Genomic DNA, 11,210 nt, shown 5'->3' on the forward strand with positions numbered 1-11,210 from the left:
AATATTCAACTGCATAAATTTATATAGTTTAGGATATTTTAAAATTAATTGTGGGCCTGTAAAAAGTGCATCGAAAAATTCTGCAGCTTTAATTAAGCATTTTTGAAAGCTGAGACAGGCAGATGGATAACTTGAAGTTCAGGGGGTGGGGGAATCAAAATACTTAGCGCGCATCCCTTGAAAAAAGGGTAAAAAAATTCATTTCTACGTTTCTTTAAATCCAGATTTGTTTATTTCATGAATCACGCAGGAAGTCATCATATTGGTTAACTTAGACATGGTTTGTATGTCCCTCAAAGAAAGAGGGAGATATCACGTGATCCAAAAAGCCTCATTGAAGAAAACCCGGGCAAAGCCGTTTATTATAGCTAGTATAGGAATATTTATCAAGTGCCAGGAGTCAATAAAACATTATTTAAAAAGAATATCTGTTACAATTGCCCCTAAAATACTAAATCTTTTTCATACAATGAACCGTACGAATATAAGCTCAAATTTCAATATTTACTCATTTGAAAAAGATATAAACTATGAAGAAATCATGCAATAAATACAGATAATTGATAATAGTAACAAAATGCTTAACAAATGATGGGTTACATTAACACTATGCAATGCCGATTGCACAAATTGGATGGAAATTGGAGGTACAAATAACTTAATATTAAATTTGTTCTACTTTACATTAAAAGATAGAGGATTATTTTAAAAATAATATAAATTGAAAAATGAATGATGGTTGCCATGTGCCAACAGACAATAGATTATTTTTGTAGACCTACTGGAAGGACACCTTAGTCCCTTGGGGTCACATAGTGAATGTTCTTAATCTATGTATTATATGTTTTTTTTGTTTCTGTTTTTGTATCTTTGATTGTACTTGTAGTGTTATTGTCAAATTAAAAAAAAACTTGAAAAATGCCACCAATAAGATTATTGGTTACATTCTAGAAAATGCAACTGATGATCTTATTGGTAGAATTTTTCAAGTTTTATTAAGACTTTTATCAAACTTTTATAGTGTTATCCCGTCCTTAGAAATATTTAGTGAGTATATTTCAAAATTTGAAATAGATCCAGGGAAAGTTGATGAAACCATCCAAAGTTGATGTTTTTTAAGTCAGGTTAAAAAGGTTAAGAACATCTGATTTAAATTTGACAGTATAAATTTGAGACTCCAACATATTAGGGGAAAAAAAGCTTTAAAAGGGATTGAGAATTGTGGAAAGAACTTCCACTACTACATTTCCTTCTCCATTACACGAGGGTGGCAAAATGTGTGTGCGCTCTGTTTAGAAAGTATCTAGTTGCATTACTGGATAGATGTTACTACGTACTGAACACAAAACACGTCAAGTGCTGAGCACACATACAAGCACACTCAAGTTTCACCAATACAAATCTGACATAGCTCCCATCCCATATTCATGTGTGAAAATATGTGGCAGTTAAATGATGGTAGATGACAGTTGTGGACCATCAGAAGAAAAAAGAAAATCATTCCATCAGGAAATTGCTTCGCAAGGATTTGTGTGAATAAGGGGAATCAGAAGATAAGTGTCAGAATCTCATTTGCTTTAAATTTAATCAGAAGATATTATTGAAAGAGCTTGGGTTTTTTTCCGAAATTGAAAATCAACCAGATGGGAAATTTATAGATTGATTTATTAGTAAATGTATAAATGTGTGCTTAAATTTTTAATTACAGTGGATCTCGCTTATAACGTGTTCCAAAAAAAAACTACCACCATAAAAACATTGTAAGCAGGAAAACGCTTTAAACAGGAAATCTTAGTGAGGATTACTTAGAGTTGGGACCACGGAAATAAGTCGTACTAAAACATTCTAAATAGGAACATTATAAACAGGATTGACTGTATATTTGTGTTGTAGATTTATTACATTTGTTAAATTCCATATGTTAAATTCCCAGTGGTAATGGGCTTCTTTGCAAGTTTTTTTCTACTAGTAGACAATGAAAGTAAAAGACCTAGTTATAAGCTGGTAAATTTATTTCTTTTTCAATGAATCTTAGGATAGAACATGTTTTCAGAAATGAACTATTAATTTGATTCACAGAGATACCTCCTACCAAACATGGCCTGCCGCTCTGTCTTAACAGAGATATCAGCAGGTTATCAAAGACCTGGGCTATGCTGGAAAAAATTTGCAGAAGTACCAGTGAATGATGGGGGAAGGGGCTATAATTTTTTTTAAAGCAACCCACTTTCACTCAAAAAAGACCCAGGACCCAAGTAAATTAGAGTTTTATTTCTTGTATCCATGTAACGAGTCTGTATATCTATGTATCTCATGTAATGAGTCTATGTTATGACATCTTTACCTGCTGCAAATCAAGTAAATACACAACATTGAAAGCTTGAAGAAGGGGTTTGAAACATTAAAAAAAATAATTGTTTTGTTTGTCATCTACAACAATACTGAAACTACAAAAATTTAAAAACATATTTCTTTTCAATGATTTTATGATGTAAGCATGAAAAATTATTTCTTGTGAACTACAGAGTGAATTTTGACTTCCTCCCCCCTCAGAAATATATATAAGTTGGGCAAAAAAGTCTGAAAACTTCAAAAATTCATAAAAACTGGAAAAATAATCGAAATAAAAAACAGTTTGCAGGGTTCGCATTGCTAGGTCACAGGAATTTTTTAAAACAGCAAAAAGAAGTAACTCAAACAACAGCCAAAAGGTGACGCTGACATACACAAGTCAAAGAAAAGATAAGCAAATAACAAACAGAATGTCTCCTAATCGTTTATTACAGCAGTATGTGTTCCACATGACCACCACGACAGGGCAGGAGAGTCACAAATCCAGCAACGGCAGAGTGCAGCAGGTCCACATACACGGTTTACAATGGTAAACTGGTTGTGGATTAGGAGTGCAAGTTCTTATCATCTCATTTGCTTATTTCCATCGAAGTCGCTCGTACCAATGTCACCTATCGGATGTTTTTTTTAGTTATTTTTTTTCCTGTCTTAAAACAATTCCTGTGACCTAGCGATGCTAACCCTGCAAGCCATTTTTTATTCGGTTATTTTTCCGGTTTTTATTCATTTTTAAAGTTTCTACAGACTTTTTGCCCACCCTGTATGTATACATTTATTTTGCTATAAAACTATGATTAATGGCTTTCTGAAAGAATTATTTTGCACAATATCCCAAAGGTGTGTGTTTTGATATTTTATTTTCAAACTAGAAATGAAAATTTATCATTTCTTAAATGACAAAATTATTATTTTTCTTTAATTCCTTCTCAGTTATATATGGCTAATCATTCCAATTATGTTCACATTTTTTTTTGGGGACAGTTGGATAAAGTGTTCTTATATTTTACAGCCTTCAGTAGTTCCAGGTTCAAACCCAGTTGACAGTACAGTCGGCCCCCCATATTCGCGGTTTCCGTATTCACGCTTTTTTTCCCCTTTATTGGAATTTTTTATTTTGCAACACTCAGAAATCGTCATTTATGTGTTTTGTTTACAAAATTTGAGTTGTGCACATTTAGGATGGCTCGCTAATGACATTACTGTCATCGCTAGAGCCGTGGCAGCTCCCAAGAGAGAAATAGTCACCTCGGATTGGATTAACTTTTGGCCACAATGTGCGTAAAGAGCACAACCATTTCTACAGAGCCAAATGAAGAGACTATAAAAGACATTGTCACGTTAGCAAAACAGTTGGGTAGAGAATTGTTCAATGATATGGATATAGAGGAAGTCGAACAGCTAATTAATAGCAATTCAGAGGTATTAACATAGGAGGAATTAATGCAGTTGATTGCTCCTGAAACAAGTGGTACCAGATGAAGAAGATCAAGATAAAGAAGTAGAAGACAAATTTTTTCATCATGAGTAACATAGCGAAAGGGCTTCACACGTTCAAATCAGCAATAGATTGTTTTCATGACATAGATCCCTCTATGGTATGCTCTTAACGTGTAGAAAAATTTGTAGAGGAAGCCTTGTCATCATATCCCAACATACTTGATGATATGAAGAAGAAACGGCGAACAGAAATCCCAGTGTTCTTTCAGAAAACATCACCAACAATCGCTGCACCCTCTTTTACATTCCCTTATTCCTCGGCGTTACCCTGCTCTTCTCATGCTGTTCAATAAACGAGATATACAACACAAAAACTATGGTTTCGGTTATTCGTGGTCACCCCCGGAACGTAACCTCTGTGTATACAGGGGGCCGACTGTACTGTGGTGGTTGGCTGAAGTTAGTTTTCCGAAATTTTCAAACTTTCAGGTGCGAATGGGAACCAGGCTCCCATTTGATTAAGTCTCTTCGCAGAGAGCAGGCAGACCTACATAACAATAATTACATAGCATGATAATTCAAGAATTTACCATTTTCACATCATTCAAAAGATGAATGGCAGCATCAGCAAGAACACAAAACAAGCATAATGCAGACAACATAAATATGTTGAGGGCCGCAACTAGTGCAGGCGGGTCTCATGCCCCTGGCACTGGACTAGAGGGGGCACAAATTTCATTCTGAACCTCTCCTTCAACATTACAAGGGGCATCAAAATGTGCACTTGCCCCGGGTGACTAAGCATCTAGTTGAGGCCCTGGCCGCACACATTCTGTCATGTGCAGATTCTTTGCAAATTCTGGATAGGAATGTGTACAAGGTGTATGTATGGTTAAGTATTGGTAGTAGTCTTCAATGGTATGGGGTGGGCTGTGCACACTGCCTGGATGCGCTATGGTACTTATCTTCTTTTTGATCCAGATGAACAAAGCATTCAGCTCTAGGGACTGAAAACTGTTTGGGGACTAAAATAACTAGTTTAGATCTATGGGATTTTCTCACTAATCGAAATCCTTTTTTTTATTTATGGTAGGAATGTAAACCCTTGAGAGTGCTTCCTTTCAAATGAATCCATGGCCTTTTCTTATTAGTGTTACAAGAAATAACAGGAACATACAGGAAATAAACACACGCACGCACACACGTGTTAGATTAAAAATTAAATAAAGAATGAAATTATCAGAATTACATGTGCTTCAAATGTATATTCTGTTGTTCTTTACCTGACTGCAATTTTTTTCAGAAAACATGAGCATGTAGAAACAAAAACTATTGTGAAGGATGGAATGAAATATTTTCTCTACTTACATTTCTGTTGTGATAGTTTCAGGCATGAGTCTAAAAATAATTACATTGATAAATAATGGTGTCATTAATGGCCATGACATCCTTTTGGTCTTCCTGAATTATAATAAGTTTCGTCTAGTTTTTCCCTAATTGTGTGGTACTGAAAATTTCTAAGTTATGTGTAAGAGATGCTTCACATTCTCATCAAATACTAAATTTTTAGAATTCAGATATACTCAACAAGCAGTTCAAAGTACATTTATTTGTTAAAAGTACTTTGTATTTTTTTTATATTTTTGAAAAGTTTATTTATTAGGATGAAATTTTACAAAAGAATGAGGAAAACAAATTCACACACACACACACACATCAAGAGATTGCATGGATCCGTACTAATGAACACAAAGTATTAATGAATAATTACAATACAATTTCAAGGACAGAAAAAAAAAAATCTAAATTAATTCTGTATCTATGGCACGAACAAGTATTTAATCAGAATACAGTATAACACATTTTATATGTGTACTCACATCTACACAATGAATGAAGAATATAAAATGCTAGATTGGTGCGAGAATTGTTTAGTGACATCGACAATTAGAGGTGAATAACAGGAAGTGTACTCATTTATAAAATTGGATGTAGCACTCTTTCTTTCTTTCAAATTGAGCACTACTCCGGTTTATCACCACGGACAATTAAATATTGAGTGAGTTGTGCATGTGTACCTAACATTGAGTGGTTATATAGTGTTACCTCTTATGATAGATTCCAAGATTTTAAATGCCGCACTGAGAACTGAAACTGACCTATAGTTGCTGAGATCATTCTTATCACGGCTTTATGGATGGGGGCAATGATTGCCTTTTTGAGTGAATCTGGGAAAATACCATCTTGAAAAAAAAAAGTGTTTACTAGATCAGAGAACATTTGAATGACATTGTCAGGAAAACGCTTCCAAACTTTTGAGTTCATTGCATCAATGAAAGATACTGAGTTTTTCAGTTTGTTTGTAACTTTTTTTTATTTCAATAATATTAGTTGGAAAAAGAAAAATTCAATTTTAAAAACTATGTATGTGTATTGTTTATAATCATCTGTATAAACCACAATATTTCTTCCACACGTATTTCAATAGTATTGAAAGAAATATTGTGGTTTATATGGATGATTATAAACATAGTTTTTAAAATTAAATTTTTCTTCAAAAAAATATATTTTATAAAATGGAAAAATAAAAAAAATTATTTAAATACATTTTTTTGAGACACTCAACATATTTAAAAGGATGTTAACTTTGATTAAAAAATGAAATTGACAACTTTCTGCTTGGTATTATTTTTAAGGTTCGGATTTGGATGGGGATGAATATGTAGTGATTTGGATGGAAGATCTTAAGTTTCCTGCTAAAAATTATGCACCAATGCATTACCCAGCACACAGAGAAAGAGCTCCTATGGATAACATCGGGGTAATTATTGGTCTTTTCTTTCAGAGATGTTTTCATTTTATTAAATCCTAAGATTTTATATTAGATGAATACATCTAATATACAAATTACGAAAGACTTGATTGGATGTCAAGCAGAGATGAAGATGAAATTTAGAAAGAAAATCCAGATGTCTCTGCTGGGAATCAAACCACCAATGTTATCAAGTCCAGGCAAATACTATGTCATTAAGCTACAGAGGACTGACATTTTCTCCCCTTAGAGCATATACAGCATATGAATGCTGAATGGGAAGCAGCCTCCTAAGTTAACTAAGCTAGAAACTGTGTGAGGTTGGTAGTTTGATTTCCCGTAGAGGTATTTGAATTTTCTTTCAGAATTTCATTTTCACCTCTGCTTGGCATCTAGTGTTTCATACTTTGTATGGAGAGTTACTGCTTCTCTCTATTCTTTGATAGCAGAAAAGAATGAATTGGTAAAAGATTTAAGTACGTTAGAACCCAGATTATCCAAGCCTCAATTAACTGAGGTACTTTTCATAAATTCCTTTTAAAAATTAAGGGCAGTAAATGTACATGCAAAATGCCTTGCGTCACAACGAACTGGTTCACAGAGTGCCACAGCTGCTGCTCTTGGCAGCTTAAGTGAGAATACAAAGGGTGCTGTGCATCTGGGTTGCAGGTTATAAGGAGCAGCAGCTTGGGCTTTAGTTAGACATAAAGATTTTAGAGAATTTCCAATAGTAAAAATTCACATGACACCAATCTTTTGAGTCTACCATAGAGATGTTGTGAAAACTTAATGGAACATACAGGGTCTGGAACCATTATATCAGAGAAAAATCTTCTAAAAATAAATTTCTCAATAAAAGTCGCCTCATTATATTTGCTCTTCACAGGATAAGTATAAATGATGATGGCTCACCAATAAAAGCGATATTTTGGTTTATCTGGCATGATTAAGAACGATTGAAATAATTCTAGGTCAAAGAGTGAGACAGTGTCATTTAAGTTTTTGTAATTGCCTTTTTATTAGGATTGTGCTGTAATTTTGAAGTATATGACATCCATATTTGTTATTGCCAACTTTTTCTCAGCCATTTCGTTGGGCATTTTACCTGTTGTAGTGTTGTATTATTTGTATATATGGTCATGCGCATCCAGAATTATTTGAATAAAATAATTCTGGGTCAAAGAGTGAGACATCATTTAAAGTGGGAAATATGGTCATGACATTTTGCTCAGGAAACAATGGTGTGCAGCTTTTTACTAAAAAAAAAAAAAAAAAATCAGATTTATCTCAGAGTCCCCTAGGCTAAAGCTCAATCAGCATCCTGCAAGAATTGCCTTTAGGGGATGGCACACAAGACTTTGCACCCAGGTGGCAAGTGAGTTTGAGCCGCCCCTGGCTCTACAGGTCTTGAAGGTAGAGACTTGGATTAGTGTTTTCGGAATTCAGCAACATCTCTCAATAATTAGGTAGTATCATATGTAGATACACTATTCCATCACAGTTTGGCTGATTTGAAATAATTCTTAAAAGAATGTTATTTCTTCTTGTAAAATATAAAAGAGGGTTATTTTTTATAAATCCAATTTACTGCACTATTTATAATTAAGATTGTAAATTTGAGAAAATTTAGTTTGATATTTATTTTACATCTTAATAGGTGAATGAGATGGTGGACTTCTTATGTGAATATATCCAAAATGACAACATTGGAACATTTGCATTTTCGCATCTTGCATGGGCTGACCAACATGAGGAAGGAATTTTTTCAGATCTCTGCATTCAAATTGCTGGCAAATACCCATATGTTTTGGATTTTGCAAAGACAGGGAAGACAGTGCGTTTAACAAGAGAAGAAAGACCAAAATCTTATCCAGATTTTATGGAGAAAGGTTTCGTTAGTAATACATACCGTTCAAAAAAAGTTCTTGGTCAATTGTATCGTTTTGTGAAAAACTTGGAAGCATGCATTGATAGAGTTGGCTTCACTGGTCAAAAAATCATCAAACCAGATGAGTGTCTTATATATCCCGGATGGGAGAGATATATGGATTCTGCTAGTAAGCATAAAGAAGAGTACATCGAGAGAGTACATGCGTTGTTGCAGAAGTATGGTATAAAAACTGAGGCAGAAGCAATATCGGGCCATGTTGATAGTCTTAAACTGGAAGTACAAAGTCGTAATGAGTCAGAAGATGCTGTCTTAATTGTCAAAACATACTTGTTGAAGTTGATGGAAAGATATAAGTATATATTTTTGAGAGAAGTTGAGAATGAAAGTAATAATTTCAAACTTAACAATGATGAAAAACAACGTAGAAAATTGCAGAGGGCATCTGCATGGTATATGGCAACCTATGGAAACGGTTTGAATGATCATGGTATCTTGAGCTTGCCATGGTCACTTGGTGACATACTTGTCGAGGTGCGAAGAGAATGCTGTCTGTCTCAGCAAATTCCGACGGAGCCTGTGGACAGTTCTTTGATATATTCTTTGGATTATTTTCTTGTCAGTAAGTTCCATTCTTTTCAAAGTGCTGATGCATCCACATGCTTATGTGTGACAGTCGCAGAGAATGTCATTAGCCAGTGGATGATCAGTTCCAAGCTCAGCCTAAGCATGTCAGCATCAGGACATCCCTGCTCTGCATGTTTCAATCGCATCTTTGACTACTTCTCAAATAATTCCGGGAAGAGATGCTGTGGCAGTGGCATTACTGATGATGGTTGTATATGTGAAGTATATTGCTCGCCAATGAAACTTGTGTTAGAAATCATGAAGTTCTACTTATCTAACATGACATCACTGGGGACCTGTTCTGGCAGTTGTAAAGGTTTCAGAGACTGCAATCTCCAAAATGTTGCTTTAAAGACTCATGCTGCATTCACTATTTCTAGGAATGCAAGCTATTTTGGCATAATAGATAATGAGGAGTGCTTGCCAGATCGGGATGATGTAGTAGAGGGGAATCCAGTGCGTGTGGAAGTTTCTGATGACCTTTACCATCTTATATATGATCATCTTCCACAGGTGAAGGAAATTCTAAAGGACCAAACAGGAGTTAAAGAAATTGAAATCAATATAGAAAGAGATCGTCGAAGTAATAAATATTTTTACATGCTTGTAAGTGCTACAGGTAATGGCGGGCAAAGGTGGGACTTGGAGGAACTAGTCTTGGATCCCTCATTGATTGAAATGTTGAACAGATGGCTTACTAGCAATGGAGATGCTGTTCATTAACTCTTGGATTTCTGCTGAAAATTTCTAAATTTTAGTATTTGTGCAAATTATATTCCCGTAATGAGTTTCACCATTCATGCACGTGCTTGCAGTGCTTCGGAAGGTACAATTTCCTGTGCTAAAACTAGTTACAAATTCACTGTGTGTGATTGTACCAATCTCATTCATGGTAATTATTATTTGCCATATTTTACATATTATAATGGATAAAGATTGTTATAGTAAGTTCTAATCCAAATTTCTCATGGTTTGTCATTCTTTGGATCTTTGTCCAAATAATTTGTTAAACGTTATTTTTATTGAGACAGTTTAGTTGCTGTTTATAGACTTTGAACAAAATGTATTACACAGTATTTAAAAGAGCCATGGTGTACCAAGTTTTAATTTTTGCAATTCATTAGATACTTCATGTGATATGATTTTTTTTAATGAGAAGTTTTGCTTTTTAATTTTTTTATACTTAATTTAACTTTCGCAAAATTGTCTTAAACTTTCGTATTGTGTTTATGCGTAGTTTTTTTCGCCTTTTTTTTCTGACTTGAAATTTCTAATTTTGAAGTTTTTAATTTATTTTGCTTCATTTTATCACATTGTGTATCATTTTATGCTTCCATGCAGGGCCGCAATTATAGTTTTGGTTACTTGGGGCAAGCACACATTTTTATGTCCCCTTGTAATGTTCAAAGAGAGGTTAAAGGAGAGAATTTGCAGCCCTTCTGATCTGGCATGTAGGGAACTAAACCCGTCTTTCCCCTCCCCACCCCAGTTGCAGCCTGCTTCATGCCCACAAGATATAATTAGACCAATATATACTTTGTAATGTCTGCTTGAAGATCTTTCTTCTAATGTCTATTCACTGATGTAGTTGGAATTTTAAAACTAGATGTGTTGATTTGGAAGTTTGTGTGCAGACATCCCATCATTTTATTTTTATATTTTTATCTATATTATAGTGTATTAGAGTGTGGTACAGTGCAACTTCCATTTGTAAGCATAATTTGTTCCATTAACTTGCTTGTAATCTGAATCATTTGTATATCAAATGATTGCAAACCTTCAACACAATACTTACATAACATTTAAAATTCAAACATTTGCCATCTTTACTTTAAAATATTGTGTTTCTGTAATGTAATCCACTGTTCCCATCCAAGCGAGTATTTTAGACCACTGATCAATTCCCCTTAGAGACAATTGAAATTTCTTTCTTGAATTCATAATCCAAGACCCACCCCCCCAAAGAATTCATAGATACATACTGTAATTTCATTATACAATGCATGCACCCTCATGCAGATGATCCTGCATTCGTATACATAGGACATCTAGCAACTATGCCGAAAGATGAAAAATCAAATAGAAAGCATTGAA

The 11,210-nt window shown here is 34.3% G+C and overlaps 1 protein-coding gene across 1 annotated transcript in view; it reads left to right on the top strand.

Moving 5' to 3' along the window:
* LOC149068724 (uncharacterized) overlaps positions 1-9,979 on the top strand; it is a 50,263-nt gene extending 40,284 nt beyond the window's left edge. The window contains exons 7-8 of the mRNA XM_089251317.1: positions 6,486-6,610; positions 8,259-9,979. Coding sequence (XP_089107443.1) covers positions 6,486-6,610; positions 8,259-9,839 — 1,706 coding nt within the window. The 3' untranslated portion in view covers positions 9,840-9,979. The remainder of the gene's footprint in view (positions 1-6,485; positions 6,611-8,258) is intronic.
* Positions 9,980-11,210: the final 1,231 nt, after the last annotated feature.

The sequence above is a fragment of the Pholcus phalangioides genome, unplaced genomic scaffold (assembly GCF_987345545.1).
Source record: "Pholcus phalangioides strain wild (caught in Gottingen) unplaced genomic scaffold, Ppha-v1.0 ptg000024l_1, whole genome shotgun sequence".
NCBI classification, from domain to species: Eukaryota; Metazoa; Arthropoda; class Arachnida; order Araneae; family Pholcidae; genus Pholcus; species Pholcus phalangioides.